We start from the raw sequence: 21,351 nt of genomic DNA, 5'->3' as shown, positions 1-21,351 counted from the left end.
AAAAAAGGAAACCTGAGGCTCCAGGGTGGATGTGCACAGCTATTTCTGGCTACAACAACAACCCCTCTGGCTCCCTTCTGCCAGGGCCCAAAAAGGAGCTGGGAGTCGGATCCACAGGCAGGGACCAAAGGGGAAGGCATGGGAAGCAAACGGAAACCCTGCTCCTTCCCCCGGCTATGAAGCGGCTCAAAATCCCGAGCAGCTCTTGGCAAGGTCACATCTCCGTCTCATCCCAAGTGCCTGTTTGTTCCTCTCCTTTCCCAGCTGCTGGAATCCTGCTCAGGAGGCGAAGGTGGGGTGGGAACGGTGGGGAAGCAGCCCCTCCACGTTTCCTTTTCTCTCTCCTGTTCCATGGCACAGCCACCCCTGCAGGACGGCACCCCCCGGCAGATGCACCTGGGCTGACACAGGTGCTGGGCGCGGGCACTTGTCACCTGGGGAAGCGGGTGACTCTATCCATGAGGCCACCCAGGTCCCCATGAGTGTCAGTGGCTGCAAGTGGCTGTGGAGGCTGGTGCTCGCTCCGCATGGGGTGGCTGCAGTGGGTGCCTGGGGGCTGCGTCCCCAACAGGGCACTGCCAGAACTGGGCCCTGCTGGCTGTGCAGCCAGTGATGACACCTGTGAGCTGCGGCTGGAGCTCTGCCAGCCCACCAGGGCCCCACGGCACCCGGCCCCGTGGGAGGACCCCAGCCCCACAGGGCGACCCAAGGGACCCCGAGTCCCACAGAGGGACCCCAGCCCCACGGACAGACCCCAGCCCCATGAAGCGGACCCAAGGGACTCAAGTCCCGCAGAGGGACCCCAGCCCCACAAGGGGACCCAAGTCCCACAGACAGACCCCAGGCCCATGGACGGACCCCAGCCCCACGAAGGGGACCCAAGGGACCCGAGTCCCACAGAGGGACCCCAGCCCCACAAAGAGGACCTGAGTCCCACGGACAGACCCCAGGCCCATGGACGGACCCCAGCCCCACGAAGGGGACCCAAGGGACCCCAGTCCCACACCCCAGCCCCACAAAGTGACCCGAATCCCACGGAGGGACCCCCGTCCTAGGCGTGGGCCCGCTCTCCCCCCGCCACGTGGGACCAGCAGGAGCGCTCCCGGGGGCGGGGCCAAGCGGGTGGGCGGGAACTCGGGGGCGGGGTCGGGGGCAGCCTGTGACGCGGCCGTGCGTAGTGGGTTTAGCGTGGGAGGGGCGGGGCCGCGGAAGGCGGGGCGGGGCCGGGGCCGGCCGGGCGCGGCGGGGGCGGGCGCGGGGGCGTGGTGTAGCGGGCGGGGGCGGGGCCGGGCCCTCAGCTGACCGGCCGCCATTTTGTCAGGCGCTGGGAGGCCGAGCGCAGCCCGGAGCTGGGGCTTGCGGCCGCCGGGCCGCCCCTACCTGCCGCTCGCCCCGTGCCCCGCCGCGGGTCGGCACCGCCCGCGCCCCCTGCCCCCCACCCGGCATGTGAGCGGCCCGGGCCCGCTGGTCTCACCCGTAGCGGCAGTAGGAGCCGCGGCGGCCCCCCGGCTGGGCCCGGCCCCTCAGCCCCGAGCGCAGGCCCCGCGGCCCGCCGCCGCCATGGCGCTGAAGATGGTGAAGGGCAGCATCGACCGCATGTTTGACAAGAACCTGCAGGACCTGGTGCGCGGGATCCGCAACCACAAGGAGGACGAGGTGAGCGGCCCCGGCCCCCCCACCGAGGGGCTGCCGCCTCCCCCGGGCCCGCCGCCCGGGGCTGTCTCGCCTCAGCCCTCCCATGGGCTGTCACCCGGGCCGCCCGGCGGTGGGGGCTGCCCTCCGCGGGGCTGCGCCGGGCCCGGAGCAGCCGGGGGCTCGGTCCCCCGGGAGAGGGGATGTTGCGCTGGGGGAGGTGGAAGCAGGACTCAGAACGAGGAAGATGATGCCGGGGTGTGGGCTGGGGGGAAGGACCGTGCGAGGAGAAGGCACCGGGGAGCAGGAGCTGCAAAGGAGGCTGAGGGAGGGTCGCGCCTGATACCGGCATTTAGTGTGTTATGTGGTGGCCGGATCCCCGAGACGCGTACATACATATACATCCAACTGGGATTCCGCCCTGTGGTGCTGCTAGGGTCAAGTGCTGTAGTGGACTGTACTCCATCGTGAAGCTGATACACGGGAAACCCCAGGCACAATTCAGCTTTTCAGTTATTCATGTTGTACATCTTCTCACTAAAATGTATTTTCATTGTTACAGACGTCTTGTAGCCAGAAAGCAGTTGGAAGTGTTGGCCCGTTAACTCTCCCTTGTATTAGAAGCATGTGATTGGGAAATTAGTATAGGTGAAATAATTAGTCATCAAGAACGTGTTATGTGAGACTTTCCACATTGAGGTGTCACTTGTTAATTGGGAAGTAACAAACACTAAGGATATCATTTATGTTCATCTTCAAGTAAGTAGTCATGGCTGTGGGAGCTTTCTCATGAATGGTCTTAACAGTTTTGCTTTGCTGGGATATCTGTGAGTTGCTGTGGAGTTAGTGACAGGCTAAAAGTATTTGCAGACTACCATGGGTCTTCATACAAGTACAATATCCAAATGGTATCAGCTATGAAAAGTATCTGAAAAAGTTGTAAGCATGGAACTAAATGGAATACTGAATTTGGAAGGCTATGGTCTTCATTCCTGGTGCTGTTGGACTGAAACGCAAAACATAACCTCCAAACCACTTGAATGTTCCAACGGTTTTTAAGCCTGTAGTGCACAGGGCAAGGCGTTATTTGGTAGTGATGATACCTGGGAAACTTATGTTTTTGTTTTAGTATATGTTAAATTTATGGGTATTGATTTGGTGACAGAGGAAGATAGTCCTACTATAAAGTGTGCAGTGCCCTGCAAAACAGGGGAAACTACATGGAAAAGCAGAAACAGTGTGTTTATGTGCACACTTGATGCGTTGTACTCAAAGCTGAAACAGGTGAACAGAGTTTCTATGGAGCACTTCCCCATAGCATGCTTAGGCCCGGTTTGTATGTTATGCTGCTTTCAGTAAATATGCTTTATTCTTTTGTGCATAGGACAGAAAATGCTTCATCAAGCTGTCAGACCTCTGAGGATCCCTCTGATGAAGGTCCAGGCTGGTCCAGGCCTTTGTGGCACCAGTTGTCTTTGAGGAGGGTTGAATGTACTGTTGTCATTTCTAAAATAATTTCGTGACAAATAGCTCCTTTTCCAGGACTTCATAAAGAGCACAGATGCTGTTATGCAGTCAGGATTAACATGTTCCTGTGCATCATAAGCTGTACCCAGTTTGTTCTCAGTTTGTGACAAGAACTAGTTAAAATGCAGTGGCTTTTATGTCCTTTGGAATTAGGAAAAAGTACTCCTCAGACAATATTGTAGGGCTCTGTGTATTTGAAGGAAGTTGTTAGACGGGTATACGCACTCTCTAGGATTCACTGAGGTCAAAGGAAATGTGTTGCCTGTAACTGTAAGAAAGAGGCTGATGTCAGCTGCAGTAGTTGGATAGTAGCACGGTAGTAATTTAAACTAGGGTAGCTCTTTGGTTTGAAATACAAGTCTTGAAATTTTTATGTCCTCACATGCACAGCAGAAATTAAAACCTGAACTTCAGGACGTCTTCAGCTGATCAGTAGATGTTGCACTGATGAAATGTGTGCCCTCTGTAACGCAGGCTACTTCGGAATCCTTCAAAGATTTTGCTTAATTACACAGAGTGGCTGCAGACAGCACTGGACTGTTGCTTTTTTCTAGCTGAGCTAGCTGAAGAGGGTTGTAAACCTTCTGCTGTGAATTCAGTACTTCCCAGGCAATGGTTGTGGACGTTTGCTAATTTTCAGGTGATGTTACAAAATCAGAATGGTATTTTAGAGGAAGTAGCTGCAGCATTTCTTCCGCCTTTTCCTACAGTGCTGCCATTGTTCATTGTATCTATTAAATGTTGCCTCAATACTGAATGTAGTTGTTCAACCAATATTTGTGTGTCTCAAGATAAGTGCTTAAAATTAAGACACACGCCCTGCCCTGTTCAGAAGTGCAGATTTGTTTAAAACAAACGGCAGTGTGCTTTGGTGGCAAGGATGTTAGCTGTTGATCTCAGCTCAACAGGAGTCACTCTACGGAAGAGGTGGCTCTAGAGAGGAGGTACTGTGGTTGTTACATAAAAATGAGATAGAAAGAAGTAAAGGCATGATTATTGCTTTGACATCTGATTTAGTTAAGCTTTTTGAAAAAGTTTAATTTCTGTTGTGTGTGTTGGTTCTTGTCTTTTGGAATTTAATCACATTGAAATTGTGCCATCCTTTGTCCCTCACCTTCCTGGGCAGCTCTCCTGGTAGGTAGTAAGATTTATTCATTTCCAATTCCTACGCAGGTACCATCACAAGGAGTGTATCTGGTATTTCACTGACGCGTGGAGGATGTTTGTAGTGCAGGATGCGCCAAGTGGTTGTCACCTTGGTTCAGGCGTGGGTTTCTCGATACAGCATTCTGACAGACCTGCGTTCTTGCTTGATGGTCACGTGTTCATCCTGTACTGCTGGGACGCTTAAGTGCATACCCCAAAGGCTTGTTGTGAAGTAAATGGAGCATCACAGCTCTTTACCGATAAATTTTAAGTGTCCTCCGCCTCACAAGAAGAACTGAGAGAGTACTGGAGGCTGCCTTGCACTTTAGCTCACATTCTTCCTGCAGAGGGCTTAATTACCTGTCAGAGGTCATTTTCATTTTAGTTTCTGGTCTATATCCAAAGCTGACCTGTTTGTTTTGCATTTAAAATGCTGAAACTGAAGCAACAGCCTTCTGTAAGGATGAGCGGTAAGGGATAGGAGTTGGTTAACAGTCATTTTTCTGTGTAGACATATTCCCTCCATTTTCCAGTCTTCTGGGGCAGATTGGAGCTGCACCATTCTTCTGCAAAGTAAACACGGTGTGGAAGGAATGAGGTAGTGTAACAGCATTAGATCTTTTCCTGGTTTGACATGTTGTGTTTACTTTGCAACGCTCTGTACAGGTGCCTTAAACCCTGTGGTGTTTCCCAGTTGGAAGTCTGAGGGAAAGCCAAACCTGCAAGAAAGAGTTGATCCTATTGCGTTCTCTTCTGACCTCTACTTTTAATACCTTGTTTTCTCTCTTTCACTTGGAAAATAAATCTTTTGGATAATAAGTGATGAGTCTTTCACCTGTTACTAGGTGGGTTTGTACCCTATGGAATAACTTCCCCCACTTTGTGCCTACTTTTTATGGATCTGCTACACAGCACGCTCGGGAGGGGAATGACTGGTACCATAGCCGGTTAGAAGTGTAATGGATTTTTTTCCGAGATATTCCAAAGTGAGAAATTAATTCTGTTTAGGGATATTCTCCTGAATCTGAAATAAAAGGAAGGGATAATCCTTTGATGGTATTTGGCTTTTGCGCAGTGTCTTGTATTTGCAGTTAAGAAAGTTTGTTGTTCTCAACAAGGAAACTACTGTGTCATGCTATGGTGAGAGGTTCCTTTATAAAACTGAAATGATAAAATAACAGAAACAGAGATGTTAAATGAGTGGTGCTTTGTCCTGTTCAGACCATAGCCCTCTGTGTTTCAAGTGCCTTTGGTTTACTGGAGGACACTTAAGGAGGGCAAAGGGGTTAAAAAAAAAAAAAAATCCTGCACAGATTGTCTGTGCACTTCTCTCATGACTTGAGAAAATTGCCTCCCTCTTCGTTCAGAGAATCTGCTGCTTGTGTGCCAGGATTAGCGCTTCATGGTTTTGGTAATCAATACTTTGAGGAAAAAATGTATTAAAAAAAAAATGCAAATTTTCTTGCGTGTAGTGCTTGGAGATAAATATCTCATTGCTGGTTTACATTTTAAAAGTTTTGTACAGAAGCAAGTTGGAAGAGCGAAAGGAGCAATCTTTCTGGTTAATTAATTTCAGTTGATGATACAATGTGAAATGAGAGGTGTGTTGAGTGTCTGTGCTGTGAAATATGTATTTCACTGCTCAGAGACTGGGCTTACCAAACCGGCAGCACGTTCTCACTTCTTAGTGACTGTTACCTGAGGACAGTGGGTCTGCATCATAAAAAAACCCTTTTCCACTAAATAAAGGGCTGCTGCGCTGGGCTGCATACTTCCAGCTACTTCTCTGATGTGTTTTCAGATGAAATGGTGGGATAAAGAGTTTTGAGCAATCTTTTAACATCACAAAAGTCTTTTTGAGTGCAGTTGGTGAACGAGGCTGAAGACGGTCTAATGCTGTGGTCTTCTGACAGCTTGGCACCTAGCCACTATCGCAGTGGTAGTATCTAAAGGTAAAGGGTACGGGATGGAACCTAACAGGGGAATTCTGAGGAATGCTAAAAAGCTTATTAGTGCCCGAGACTGAGAAAACAGCCCAACTAAAAGGCAGCGTGCAGTTCATTGATGACAGACAGCTCTTTCAGTCACTGATGCTCGATCGGTTACTGCTTGTCATATGTGTGTTAATATCTTTGAAGGGAGCTCATTATTCCACCCACTTTCAAGTGGATCTAGAGTTGCTATTGTTAATTCTTTGAGCGTGTGAATCACTGGAAAAGACAGAAATAGAAACAATACACAAAAGAGGGTTGGATAGGGACCTCGCACCAATCAGTTAAAAAGCAGATTAGTGCTGGCCTTTGAGGTGGCAAGGCCGGCTGTAACAGTGTCCCTGCCTTACCTGCTGTGTCACGGAAAATAAAGGGCCTGGAGCCTTGGAACAGAAGCCAAGATGTGGGCCGCCTTGTATGATTACAAGTAGAGAGCAGCTGAGGCTTTGCATTAGTGCTGCCTTTCATTAGCTTCTTGCTTTCTCCTGTGTTAAATATTACTTAATTGACTGTGGCATAAGTGGGGCTAATACCTTTGTTCCCAGTCCAGATAATTTTGTAGCCATCTCTTCTGCAGGTTTGAAGTGCGCCAGACAGATCACTTTTTCAGACGTGTGAGCACAAATTCTGTCTAGGCAGGTCCAGGGGAGAGGAAGAGCTTTCTAGGACCTTGTCCTAAGAAACGCAGTGGCCCATACACCACGCCTTTTGCAAGGCCAGTGGAAGAGTGGCCAGAAAAATCAGGGTAGAATAAAGATCCTGACTACGTTTCTGTACTGTGGTCGTCTTCAGAGGATTGTCTGTTTGATGCTTTTTGATGCAGATCTTTGTCCCAGCGCAGAAAATGGGGCCTTTTGTGATTTCCTCTGACGTCATCAGTGTCCACAAAAGTGACTGAAAAACCTCATCCTCTACGATGTGGACTAGTGAATATATTTGGTGTACAGAGTACCTTTAGGTTTTTCACTTAGAGTTCTGTGGTAGTGTGTCCCATTTCTGGTGTGACCTGAAGAGCAGCGAGGGAAGCATTGAACGACATACATCAGGAAGACTGAGTCATGGGACCAGTTACAAAGAAGCGTTTGTGTTCCTTAGGTTATTAAAAAAACCTGATCATTCATGCTGAAAAATAGAAATGCTTCATAATTCTAAAGGGGAGTCTGCTTAAATCCAGGTGGCAGGAAATATAAAGATATTTGAGTAAGGCAGGAGGTGCAGAAAACAACATGGTTAGTGGTAGTGTTAGTAGCTCATAAAGGTGGTTGAGTGATTTTTTTTTTTTTTTTTTTAATTTTTTTTTTAAATAAGAAGCACTCAACCACCAGTTACTTCAAAGTAACTGAAATATTTGCAAGTCTGTTGAATACTGAAATGTTCCTGGGCATGGAAAAATGTTTGGTTGATACTGGCTTAGCTCCTCAGTTCCCTGGTCAGTAGGCTGATCCAACAGAGTTTGTAGACCACTTAGTTGAGTGCTGGTTTTTGTGTTAGCTCTTTTGTTCTTACTGTTATTTCTTTTGTGATCTAGATGTTCAAACCTGATAGCTTTCACTGAGATTCATATGTTAGAAGGTGTTTAAAGGTAAGTAGGAGTCGAAGTGGATGTCTTGAAACTTTCTTCCAGTGGGCTCAATGTTTATGGCAAATTCAGGCTGCATAAAATGTATTATTTGGAGCTGTCGCAGTGTCACTGTGCTTCAGCCTTGAGAAATACAAGTTTGTTTAGAGTGAGTGGTGTGACTGTACAGCAGGGAGTAATTGAACAAACTTACTTTTAATTTCACAAATATTTTGTACTGAATTTAAGTCAGCGATGGCCATGAACCATCTTTTTCTTCATTGCCCTACTTACCTTTCTGTAACTGAAAAGCACTCATAGCTTTGCATAAATCAGTGTTACACCTTTGTTATATATTCAGTGTTACATTTTTATATAGTATTAATACATCATTAAGCATCTTTATTGTGATGTTTCCCTCTGAACTATTTCCAGTCAGCTGTGTCTCAGAAATAATCGTTCCTTTAGTTCCTTGGAAGGGAGTGACTCTTTCCTATGCATACAACAAAACACGTGCTTGTAACGAAGCCTGCCTTTACCAAAGCCTGATACTATGCACGGAAATATGTCTGGAACCAGTGAATTGAAAAAATTACTGTAAAAGTACTCGTATAGCTTTTTGCATAGTAATGTAAAAATAAAAGTTTGAGTACATCTTGTACTTGCAGGGACAAGCACTTTTATCTGACACATCTCTCTGGTCTTAAAAGTTGTCTGCTCAGGTGTGATTTAGACAGTACAGGCCCCTGAGGATTGTTTAATTGCTGTGCAATTGAATTAACAGTACTTGTGATCAGGCTGGAGACATGTATATTTAAGGGACTGATCAGACTGGAGATATTAAGGGCCATCTCTAGACCCTTGCTGATGATACTTGCTTACTCCGATCTGTGCTGGGCTGTTGTGGGTTTTGCTAATAACTTAATTGTTGGCATCTCAGCCTAGCCCGCCTGTGGAGGTGTTCCAGGATGGCTTGCACAGCTGTGCTCCAGCTTCCTGTGTACGTGCTCTTTTGTGTGAAATACTTCAGTTTTCTTTGGGTAAGCCATGGAAAAGGCGCTCTCCATGGGAGCCTCCAGAACACCCTGGTGCTTGCAGAGAAGCTGCTGGCACTGCAGTGCTCAGCGTGTCTGCGTGCATGTGTTTGCCTGGGTCTCGCTTGGAGTCACTTCGGATGAGCAGCTGCAACTCTGCATGTTGTTTCTTTTCTGAAATCCAACCCTTCTGTATTACATACCTGTTCAGAAGATCGTATGTGGTGTTCTGCAGCTCCTTATGGTGCTGTGGTGGTTTGTTTGGGGTCATTTAGTATCTCCTGTGAAACTGGTAGGTGTACACTACTTGCATAGCATCTCTCTGAATTTTGAAAATAAGGTTCAGAGGTTTTTATCTATTCATGAATCAGTTTAGGACAGATGGACACATCATGCAAAATGTCAGTTGGCATGTATAACTTCAGTAAACGTAAAGAAAAAAGTGTAAATTGACTTTTCACATTCCTCCATCGGTGTTGTTTGGCCAAGGAGTCTTGCTGTCTCATTTTGGTTGTAATAGACAAGGGGGTAGTGGATAATGTATCATGTTTATAATAAATAATATAGGAGAAGACTACTGCAAATGAAATGGCAAAGGTTCACCTTCATGCCTCCAGTGTTTATCACCGATGCGAGCCGTACATTAATCTAGGAAGCATACATTGATCTAGGAACTTAAGGCTACCTACACAATGAGCAAATAAATCCCTGGAAAGCTAGGTAGCAAAGGCAAAGACAGACATGTTAAAGCACGTATAGCAATACTGTTTATCAACAGCTGAGTGAAAGATAAGCTTGGCTTTCTGGAAATGCCTTTCAAGTTGTAACATGTTTTCTGAGCTCTTTATTACATCTGACTACCCTCTGCATAGTTTCATTTTGGCTGCTGCAAACCTGCTTAAATGCTGTGCAGTTTCTCAGTTGCTGCTTATACTCTGTTACATGCTTATGTATGGTTCTAGTGAAGTTAGCTGTGAGATAGATACCATGTGGGAGCGTGTACGTTGGAATTCTTTCTGTCCAGCCGTGGAGTAATCCTAACAAAGGATCCTGTTGCTTATCTCAAATAGTTTTTTCTACAGCATTTAAATAATATAATATTTTTAGTTCTGTATGACAGAAGATAACATCTAATATACTTATCTCTGCTACCGTGTCCAAGTGAGTGGAAAGCAGCACGTTTTGCTTTTTTATGCTCTTGGCTGTTACCTCAGTTCATTTATGCTGTGCTGTCATGGTACGATGCTTGTGTTCCAGGTACTGTAGTCAGTTACAGGTGTATAAATTCCATTTGAGTAGTTCAGTGGTGTATGTTGAAGGGAAGTACTGCTTTTGGGGGTTTTGATAGAAGCCTGGCAAGTGATACATATTTCTTTCCATCCTCCTTCCTAAGGTAGGAGGTGGCAGCTGATCTGCACTGTGCTTGTAACAGCATCTTCTGTTTGAAGCACAAATTTGGAAGTTGCTTTGCCTCCAACAGAGTGTCTTTGATGTAACTGCCTCTTGTGTTAAGCATGGTGGTCATGTCACACGGCTTGCATCCCACCGGTAGTATTTCTTAAGATTATTAAAAAAGAAGAAGGTAGGGGCCATTGTTGCTGGTTTTCTGGAAGTTGGAGCACCGTGGGCATCTTAATCTCATGTGAGATTGCCATGTGCTTGTGATCAATGTGATTTCATGGAGTTTGTCTCAAAGTCCTACAGAAAAAGATAAATCCTACAGTGCTTAAAAGGAAAGAAATGTCATATTTTGTGTTTATTTCAGTGATTTATTTTTATGTTTATTCCAAACTTTTCCTGTTTTAGAGTGGTGTAGTTAATGCATTTTTGTCGGATCCTGTCTTGCTCCTTGTGGTGTTTGCTGTTAATCACCCTTTCCTTAAAACACTGTATTTAACTCTGAAATTGCAGGAGAAACAGGGACTAGCGTCCGCTGACGTTTTGCTTTTTCATCTGGGTGGGAAGCACTTTGCTGTTGCAGTAAGTGACAGGTTTCAATCTCAGATCAGCTGCAGCAGATCTGGTGGGTTGAGGCTGGATCCTGACAAGGACTTTGGTGAAGGATTCCGCTGCATTTGGTTTGCTGGACTGTAACCCTAAGTGGTAAGAATATGGGTTTGCCTTCTTTTTGTTTCTGAAGATGGTATATGTTTGAGATAAGAGTACAGCTTATTTAAGGCTGTTGGAAATTAATAGCTTTTGCGATGAAATGTAAAGGTTCTGCAGTGATACCCATTCTGATTATTAGTGTCTTCTCATCAACCGATGAAAATACAGCATAGAGAGTCACATTTCCTAGGAATGTAATTGTTCGGTTAGATTAGTGATTTTTCAATTTTGTTCACATACTGCTTAGAAAAAATACTAGTCTTTTGTGAACATCTCTGAAATAGTCAGCAAACCCCAAGTTCTGTTTTGGCTGGAGCTTGGAATAAAGTTTTAGTGTTTTTCAAAGTTAATTAAAGGAATATGGTTAGGGAGATGAAAAATCCTATAAACTGACATTTGGTTTTTCCCTTCTCTCTCCCTCCTTTTCAAAGGGATCGTGTCTTTGATTTGTGATACCTTCATTCTTATTTTAGCCAGTCGCACTCGTTTAAACGCACATATTTTCTAGGTGAGGTCTTGGAATCCTTGAGGAATTTGGGCTTATTTTAAAAATTAGCTTGTGTGTTTTGTTAATGGATATAAAATGCTTACTGCATCTGTTCGGAATACATTAAGAAATGGCAGTTACGACTGTGCTGTATTCACAGATTTGTTGAGTAATTACTGCTAACATCTGCATGCTTTACTTGGGTTTTAGCTGCGCTGCTCTGAGTGTGTTTCTGTAATCTTCCTCCTTCTGAGGGATATGTGAGAGAAAACAATCGCCCAAGTGGTTGCAATAGCATTTCATTAAGGAGCCTTTTCCACGGAGTTGGGAAAGGCTCCTTTCCCACTTGGTAGCCTAGCAGGAATAAAAGAGCCCCTCTCAGCTCTTTTCCCTATGTTATCATATGCCCTTCAGCTTTTGACTGCAGGCTCGCAGCTTTGCCTGGATTGCCATCATTCTGAGGGTGTTCTTTCACTTAATGCCTCTGCTTGTTCTCCACTACACCAGGAGTGAAAGGCAGCCTTGTAATTGCCTTGCTTGCTCAAAGCAGCCTGGCTGGGAATGTCCAAAGGTCTGTAAATATTGTGACTTAAAAGTGCTCCTCAGTTGACTGGCCAAAATGTGTCAGCTGTGGAGTAGCATCCCGGGAAGACTTCAAATGAGACTGTTGCAGAATTTGTAAGAAGTCGGTAGTTAAGAAATATGTTGATGTTATAATGAATACTGTGAGCATAAATGAACGCTGAAGTATTTTCTATTTGCTTTCCTTTCTTCGTGGGATCTCAAAAGCATTTAAGGAAAATAGAGCCAGTTACATTCTGGGAAGTATTTATTTTTAATTACCACACTGGCAAATGGCTATATTAGAAGGATTTGTGCAAAAACTATTAGTGAATCAATGCTGGGAAAGATACTCGGATTTTGTCCTGTGTTGGTATGTAACTGCATTTGGGTTTTTTCCCCCTGCAAATACTTAGGCCATGCTCAGTGACTGTGGTTTTTTTCTTCATTGCATCAAGTGGTGGTTCATCCTTTGACCACGTAGCCTGACTCGGTTGAACAGCTTGCAGGCCGCGGTGTGGGGCCTGGGGGTGTTGGTCAGCTTTGGTGCAGCCTGCGGTCCGGTGCTTTGCTGAGGTCAGCGATTCCACTCGCCAGACCAGGGAAGAGCTTCCCTGAAGGTCCGCACACGCCTGTTTGGTTCCTTCCTATTTATGTAGAATGTTACATATGTTAAATGTGGCAGGGAATCTGGCTAGGGTGTGGTGGTTGGATTTCAGATTTAAGGGGGAGACCGACTAGATCAGTTTTCTTCATATTGCTCATTCATGACGGTGCTACTCTGCAGAGATTAACAAGAAGTTAATACCTGCTGATCCTTTAAAGCTTTCTATATATAGGGTCTTTTCATGCCTTGTAGTCTTTTAGTGTTTGAAGTGCAGCTACTTCGGAAGGACTTCTTTCCGCTCTTCACAATCCCATACTTCAGTTTCAGATCTCATTCTGAGTTCTGTAATACACTTTTCCAGGATTTGCTCTTTGTGGTGGGCTAACTGATGGGCAGGGGCTGGCCTGTAGGCTGCTGGGGCCATCCAGTGTGGCTAGCGACCTGGGAGCCTGTCTTCAGCTGCCCCGGGCTGTGCATTATTGACCTTTCCACACACACCCTGGTCATACAGTGGTTTGCGTTCAACTCCCAAAAAGTTGCCAGGAAGCTTAAGCTAATATTTAAATAGTTGGGGATAGATGCTGTGGGAAATGACAATAATGTGTCTTTCTGGTTAGGGACATAACGTCTGAGGCCCGGCGTGTTGGTATCCTGCACTGAGAACCAGTGCTGACCTTGCTGACCAAGATGTGGCAATAAGATACACACATGAAGGATTGTGTGACACTGTTCCAGCATGCTCCTATGTGTGCATAAAATATTCAAAGCTAGGTACAATGTATTTGTAGCTCAGTTGCGTGTTGTATACGTTGTTCTTTCATTCTTTCATCATCTCTGATCAAGTATTTATTTCCTACTGTCAGAAGTCTCTTTTTTTTTTTTTTTTTTTTTGTCGTTGTTTATACTCAAGGGTTTAAACTGCTGTGGGATTTGTCTGGACCAGAATCACTCCTCAGGCAAAGGGTTTTAGAATCCTGAATGTTCTGCTTCCAGGGAGGAGTCATCTGGACTCTATGTCATTTTTAAGCGTTTGGGGACAATGCTATCTCCAGGCAGATGTGATCCACGTGCCTGTATCCAGGAGGACAGATGGGTATCTCTGTAAAGGAAAGGGTGGCTTGGTGTTTAGCATGCCCTCCCTTAACATGAAAATGCCCACTGCAAAGATAGTATTTGTGTCCCAAATACAGGCATTTAGGAAGGTCTTAAATTTCTTCAAGTAAATTCATTTGCCATAAATTTCTTCCATCAGACCTTCTGAGTTCTGTTACTCTGGAGAGCAGGGCTGCTGTCTGAGGGAGCTCAGGAGGCTGCGGGAATGGGTCACACAGGACCTCCGTGAGGGTCAACATGGACTTTTAGTAGAAGTTCCAATAGCAAATGCGATTCCACCTGAGCTTACCAGTGCCATGGAGGAGCTGGTTTTATCCCTTTAAGTGCAAAGTTGGAGAGGAAAGACACAAATTTTTCTGCTTCTATAGAAGCTGTTAGACCAGTAAAGCTTCTGCTCCTCTGAATTGTGTGTATTCACTGTGCATCCTGATGGTGGATTCTAATTCTGGTATCGCTAAACTATGTATGATAGCAGTGTAAATTGTTAATATATGACTGCTGCTTGGAGTATGAAGTCCCTGCTTTAAAATTGAGTTGCTACATTTCCTCACCTGGATCACTGCAGTGGCTCTTTGCACTACAGACCTTGTACAATTGCTTTTTATTGTCACCTGCTATTTATAAAAAATAACATTCTCTTCTTCTAGCAGCAAACTTTTATGACTTGAAGCATGAGTATTGCTGTAGAACATTTGTAAAAGACCAAGTAATGGTTTGATAATACACAAAATTTAGTCTGAAGAGGAGAGATGGTAATTAAAGGCAAACCAGTAAACTTATGTGTTGAAAATATCTTTTTGGTGGAAGGTAATGGTATTCAGGAAGGATTTTACGTTGAAAATAGGTAATCTGTTTCTGACCTGGTTCCTCTGGCAGTTGATTTATTTATATGGAATATGAAATGCCCTGGTGTATGTATGGCTTTCTAAAGACAGATTATTTCTCTGCATTTAAATTTTCATGATTTCTGTAGCAGATAGCTTCAGTACTTAAATTGTAATTAATTGTGAACTGAAAGAACTCTCAGTGAACCCTATGTATAAACTAAAATCTATACAGATATTTTTAAATCATGCATTTGCCACATCCCTCCTACAAGCACAGATGTGATTGTTTGGAAAGAAATGAAGGGCCGCTATTTAAATGTAAACATTGTGACATTTGGCTTTCTGAATTACTGAGAAATTCATACAAATAACTGTGGCTTATCAAAATGTGTAAATGGCAAAATTCAGCCAGGGAGGGGCTGTCCTTGCCTTGGTGGAGTTGGATGGCAAGGGATACAGGCAGAAGTGTGTGTATCCCGTATGTGACTTGTGCTGTGTCCCTTCAGGCGTGAGGACTGTTGTAGGCACACGGAGCGTGCCCAGAAGAAGAGTAACTTGTAGTATTTTCATCAGTCACCATACATTTGTGGGCTATTAATAGCATTTGACACAGTTTTTTCTAGATGCGTTATGATCTCTGACTTCCCATTGAGGTGACTAGTATATGTTCTAGGAGTCACAGAACCGTTTGGGTTGGAAGGGACCTTAAAGACCGTCTAGTTCCAGCCGCCTGCCATGGGCAGGGCCCCCTCCCACCAGCACGGGTTGCTCAGAGCCCCGTCCAGCCTGGCCCTGAACACTGCCAGGGATGGGGCACCCACAGCTGCTCTGGGCAGCCTGTGCCAGTGCCTCACCCCCCTCACAGTGAAGAATATCTCCCTCACGCCTAACCGAAATCTCCCCTCTTTTAATTTAAAACCATTACCCCTTGTCCTGTTGGTACAGGTCCTACTAATGGTGGATGGAGCTCAGGTTCTGTTCAGACCCCTAGGCACATAATCTCCATTGAACAACTTTTTTCCACAAATCTTGGAAACTAGAGCTCTGGACTGAGCAGTGTCATTGTGAGGGAGAGGGAGGAGAAGAGAAGCCACTGAGGAAACATCTCAGTGTAATAGAATTGTAATATTTCTTGTTAATTAATAGTTTTGGCAGAATTAAACGCTTCCCTGAATAGAGTGCATGTGTGAGAGGTTTGGTGCTTGCAAATGATGAGTTCTGCTGCTTCCCCCCACTAACATGCTAGAAATCTACAAAACCGGTAAAGGAGCACAAATTTTTGTTTGTTTGTTTGTTTTCCTCAGGCAAAATACATCTCCCAGTGCATCGATGAGATCAAGCAGGAGCTAAAGCAGGATAACATTGCAGTGAAAGCAAATGCAGTCTGCAAACTTACATACGTAAGTGCCTTGCTGGGGTATGATGTAATCACATACTTTTTTTATTTCTTGCTGACTTGGAGCTAATTTTCAGTCTGAATGCCTGCTTTTCTGAGACTATTGTAAGAGCAAGCTGCAGGTAAAAATGCTTCCACGTGGGTCTGATGTCAGAGGCTGCGTATTCCCATTCTGTTCGTTATGCTGGTGCTAGTATTGGCACAGTTTTATTTTATTGAGATAAGTCAGGAAGCTAATCTGATTTAAATTAATCCAAGCTAAAAAAAAAAGTTGTTTTCTACTGGATTGTTTCTTATCACATAGTTGCATGAGCACTTGAAACTGGTGATTGTTTCTCTTTGTGTGGTTGAGGAGGAGGAGAGGGATAGAAATAGTATTGAAGAATTACTTTAATAATAATGGTTCTGGTCTGGCCTTATTAAAAAAAATCCAGGGAAAAAACTCCTCACAACGAAGCTTATGTAACTGCATATGTATTACCTGGAATTAATGCAGACTATTTAAAACTTGCTTCTGGTGGAATTTTGAGATTTCTTTCACTTACTGCAAGTAGTGTGGAATGTAACATTGCTCATAAACTTGAGATGTCCTATAGCATTGTTTTTTGACTCTTGTTACGTGTTTGGTTTTGTGAGTTATCTTGACCTATTTTCTTGAGTCTGTTTATTTCAGCAGTTTGTTTATCTTGGCTTCTCTGCTCACAGTTACAGATGCTGGGCTACGACATCAGTTGGGCTGCTTTCAATATTATTGAAGTCATGAGTGCATCGAAGTTTACATTCAAAGTGAGTTCTCTGTGTAACTACAACTGTACTAGCCAAGCTGTGTCGTTACTGTATTTAACGAATGCATTCATACATCATTTTTTGGATTGCTTTTTTCAATACGGAAGGGAAGTAGACCCCATTTGTTGCTAGTAAATGGGTAATACTTGGCCTGCTAATACAGGCTTTTTCTACCAGATGTTTGACAATAGCAGTCAGATATCTTTTGTGGAAAAACAGGGTATTTTTTTGTGAAGAACACCTAGGTTTCCTAGTAGTGGGCATATTTTATTTTGTAATAGCTTTGTAATTTCTCTTGAAAGGTTTTTTTTATGCTCTGTGTTACAGAACTTTTTCACCAGAAAGGGTGGAATGTTCTTTTGTAAGGTATAGTTCCCACATCAGGCTTTAGTACCTGAAAGTCGGGAGTCAACACAGACAAAATAAATTTAATACTCTCCATTTCTTCTACTGGCAGTCCTACCTTATTTCTACATCTTTGTGATCATTCAATCTATACATTCTAACAGAGTAGAGAATCATAGAATTATTTCGGTTGGAAAAGAGCTTTTGAGATCAAGTTCAACCGTTAACCCAGGACTGCTAAGTCCACCACTAAACCATGGCCCTAAGCACTGTGTCTGTGTGGTTTTTTTTAAATACCTCCAGGGATGGTGATCCCTGGGCAGCCTGTTCCAATGCTCGATAACCCTTTCAGTGAAGAAATTTTTCCTAATATCCAATCTAAGCCTACCCCAGCACAACGTGAGGCTGTTTCCTCTTGTCCTCTCGTCTTCTCACTAGTTATCTGGGAGAAGAGACTGACACACACACCCCCCCCCATCTCACTACAACCTCCTTTCAGGCAGCTGTAGAGAGTGAGAAGGTTTCCCTTGAGCCTCCTCCAGGTTGAAGAACCCCAGTTCCTCCAGCCGCTCCTCGTAACCCTGGTTCTCCAGCCCCTTCCCCAGTCCTGTTGCCCATCTCTGGACACACACCAACACCCCCACGTCCCTCTGGAAGTGGGTGGCTTAAAATTGCACGCAGGGTTTGAGGTCAGCCTCACCAGCACCAAGCACAGTGGGGCGATCACTGCCCCAGTCCTCTGGCCACACTGTTTGGGATACAAGCCAGGATGCTGTTGGCCGCCTTGGTCACATGGGCACATGCTGGCTCATGTTCAGCCGGCTGTTGACCAGGCCCCCCCCCGGCCCTTTCCTACCACGGAGCTTCCCATCACCCCTTCCCAGGGCTGTAGCACTGCCTGGGGCTGGTGTGACCCAAGTGCCAGCACTGGGACTTGTTGAACCTCATACACTTGGCCTTGGCCCATGGGTCCAGCCTGCCCAGACCCCTCTGTAGAGCCTCCTGCCCTCAAACAGATCACCACTCCCACTCGATCCCCTCTTCTGGATCACCAGTGAAGGTATTAAACAGAGCTGGCCCCAGCACTGCGCCCTGGGGAGCACTGCGTGTGCCCGGCCGCCAGCTGGGTGTAACTCCATTTACTACCACTCTTTGCGCTCAGACCAGCCAGTCGGCATTTTACCCAGCACAGAGCGCGCCTGGCCCAGCCATGAGCAGTGCAGTTCTCCAGGAGATGCTGTGGGACATTGTGTCAGAGGCTTTGCCAAGATCCAGACAGACAACATCCGCAGCCTTTCCCTCATCCACTAAGTGGTGGATGCTAAAACCCAGAAATGGATCACTAAAAGGTGAAGCTAGTTTTACTACCCTTAAGATAGCTGTGCTACCACTAGAAATGTTACTTGTCTGAGATGATTCTTCTTTCCTGATATAAACCCCCTTTGCTAAAGAACCCTGTCATGCCTCTTCTGTTGTGCGAACCTCTTGCCTAATTGTTCATCTTTTTAATGTTTCTTATAAAGCTACCAGTTGTCGTTCATCTAAACATTGCCTAAATTTACTTAAAAATAAATTTTGGGTTTCTCCTTGCCTTTTTACAGAGAATTGGTTACCTAGCTGCCTCTCAATGCTTTCATGAAGGGACTGATGTAATTATGTTGACTACTAATCAGATCCGAAAGGTAAACTTTTTGCTTCAGTTCTTAATTTTTTTCTTGCACCATCTCCCTACTTGTATTTTCAAATCCATATGAAATATTTCTTTGAGGAATGTAAAGGTGTTTAAGCAGAAGTCTATTTACTTGGTTTACAGTCTACTCTCATTCCACAAGCTGAGGGGTTAATGAAATACTCTGCTGCCTCATACCAGCTATCTGTGTTTATTCAATACAGTGAATAGTGACCACAATAACCTTTGCTAATATTACTAGTCTCTTAGGCAGCTCTTATGAGAATGTAATGGGTAAAGAAACATGTCCCCAGTCTTGAGGGAAAATGAGCAGTCACCTGGCTCCACAGAATCTATTTGTAAGGGCCTGGTTTCTTCTGGTAATAACAGATCAGGCTTTTCACTACTTTAGTAGAATTACGTGTAAAAATGGTGAAGGGTGTATGTAAAGTTATGTGCTGTATTAATGGACCGAAGTGTGTTGTATTCATTTTCATAGAGCTTTATCACTGAATTTTTTTCAGAGTTACTGGATTGCAGCATTATTTTCCTATTTTTAAAGTTCTGGTTTAATTTTTTGAAGTGTCAATGCTTTAAAACTTGACTGATCCAGTACAAGATGTGCCTACATTTTTACCATCTAGATAGCTAAAATATCTTTGACTTAAAAAAGATCAGTTGGATGTTATCCAACATTTTTCCTAAAGAATTAGTGCTTTTCCCTTTATCTCATATTCCCTTTATTCTGCTCTGATAAGTGCATATTTTTTAAAACGTCCCTCCATTTTCTGTATTATGGAGACTTTATTATACTGAATTTCAGTCACTTACTAGGCTACTCCTTCCTTTTTCTGCTTTTTATTTAAAAGCATCTTTATTTATGCCTTTCCATGTTTTGTTGATCTAGCAGCTTTGTATTTTAAGGGGTTATCAGTTCTCAAAATACATTACAGCCAGAATGAATTGCAGTTTTGTTGCTGCTGAAGAAGTAGATTCTTGAAGTAGAATCTGATTTCCTACCACCTGCAAAAGGGTTTGAAATGAGATGCAAATGGCACAGAACCCTGAAGGCCTGACTATGTTTAGCTCTACTGAAGCAGCCTCCGTGTACATGTGAATCTGGATGATTAATTCTGGTAGTTCATGTGGGAATGCTTTGTGCAGTTCCCTTCGTATTTTTGTTTCCTGATAACTGCAGTTAAGGCATGATCTGTGATGCTCTGTATTCAATAATGTCTGGTTTTATAATTATACTTGAACATACCCAGATACAAATATTGATATTGTTAAGAGTCTGAAGCTTAGAAATGCTGGAAAGACTGTGTAGGACTATGTAGAATGCTGACTACAAGTAAGACCAAGGGAACCTGGCCAGTAAAATATATACTACACCCTAGCTTGTGTTATGTCTCTATGAACTGAAAGTTACAGTGCTGCCAGCAGCGTGGAAGGGAAGTAATCTCATTTCTGTAACAGAGAGGTTAAGCAAGGCTGCTGTTAAGCACTTGACAAGAGGACCTGTTCCTAGTGGAGTTGGTGACAGCTGGGCTTTGACTTAGCAGGGTTAGTGTTTAATACAAGTTTTTTAGGACTTTAAATGTGTTTGTGATCATGTTAGGAGTTTTAAAAAATTATTTGCTGTTCCTAAAATAGCACCAAGGTATGGTATCTTTAATTGCTTTCATGTTGCAATCATCCGTTGTTCTATTACGATTCCTCATGTCCATTAAACCCCAGGCTAGCTGTATTTTAGCAGGTGTTGGAGGACATTCCTGTTAATAGTTGATACGAATATACCCATGAAGTAGAAGCTGTGCTTCATATGTATTGTGAATAAAACTGCTCTGAAAAAATTGTTTCTCAACATCCTGTGTGATCTTAAATTTTTGAGCCTGTTTCTCCTTTTTTAGGATCTGAGTAGCCCTAACCAATATGATACTGGAGTTGCACTGACTGGCTTGTCCTGTTTTGTTACTCCAGATCTTGCCAGGGACTTGGCAAATGACATCATGACACTGGTGAGTTGATAAGATTGAAATCACTTTTCCCTGTAACTAAAGAATATTAAATTATTCAAATCTGGTAAACATCTATTGAATTTAGAACTGTTACGTGATGCTTTGTTCTTGTGGGTTCTCTGGGGAGCTGTGACAGACCTTAATTGGCTCAAGAGGATTACCTTGAATATTTCTGTTAGTTTTAGTGATGAATGAGACAGTATTTTACTCTCCTCCCCTCAACACTGAGTTTTCAAAAAGTACTTGAGTCTCCCAGAAAGAAATTTTGAGGCGCTAGTGTGGGCATAAGGACCTTGAGAAGAACTCTGGAAACAGATTTGCTGAGAGGCTGTTGCAATTGTTTCCTTAACAGATGTCACATACAAAGCCTTATATCAGGAAGAAGGCAGTGTTAATCATGTACAAAGTTTTTTTGAAATACCCAGAGTCCCTCCGTCCTGCATTTCCTCGCCTTAAAGAGAAACTTGAAGATCCAGATCCTGGTGAGTGGATTTTGGTAAATTTCTTCTGCTCCAAAACGTCTAGGTATGCATGCTTTTAGAGCT

General features: G+C 44.2%; 1 protein-coding gene across 3 annotated transcripts in view; it reads left to right on the top strand.

Moving 5' to 3' along the window:
- The first annotated feature begins 1,319 nt into the window (after positions 1–1,319).
- AP3D1 (adaptor related protein complex 3 subunit delta 1) overlaps positions 1,320–21,351 on the top strand; it is a 46,978-nt gene continuing 26,946 nt past the window's right edge. Inside the window, exons 1-6 of one of the 3 annotated variants that reach the window (XM_037384386.1) lie at positions 1,320–1,656; positions 15,897–15,992; positions 16,694–16,774; positions 18,721–18,801; positions 20,699–20,806; positions 21,159–21,288. In XM_037384386.1, coding sequence (XP_037240283.1) covers positions 1,561–1,656; positions 15,897–15,992; positions 16,694–16,774; positions 18,721–18,801; positions 20,699–20,806; positions 21,159–21,288 — 592 coding nt within the window. In that variant the 5' untranslated portion in view covers positions 1,320–1,560. Of the gene's footprint in view, positions 1,657–15,896; positions 15,993–16,693; positions 16,775–18,720; positions 18,802–20,698; positions 20,807–21,158; positions 21,289–21,351 lie in introns of those variants that run through there. The other 2 variants (XM_037384387.1, XM_037384388.1) reach the window with 2 other exon arrangements.

This window comes from Falco rusticolus, chromosome 4 (assembly GCF_015220075.1).
Source record: "Falco rusticolus isolate bFalRus1 chromosome 4, bFalRus1.pri, whole genome shotgun sequence".
NCBI lineage: Eukaryota > Metazoa > Chordata > Aves > Falconiformes > Falconidae > Falco > Falco rusticolus.
Note: the sequence above shows the minus strand (reverse complement) of the source record. Positions and strands in the feature narration are given on the sequence as shown.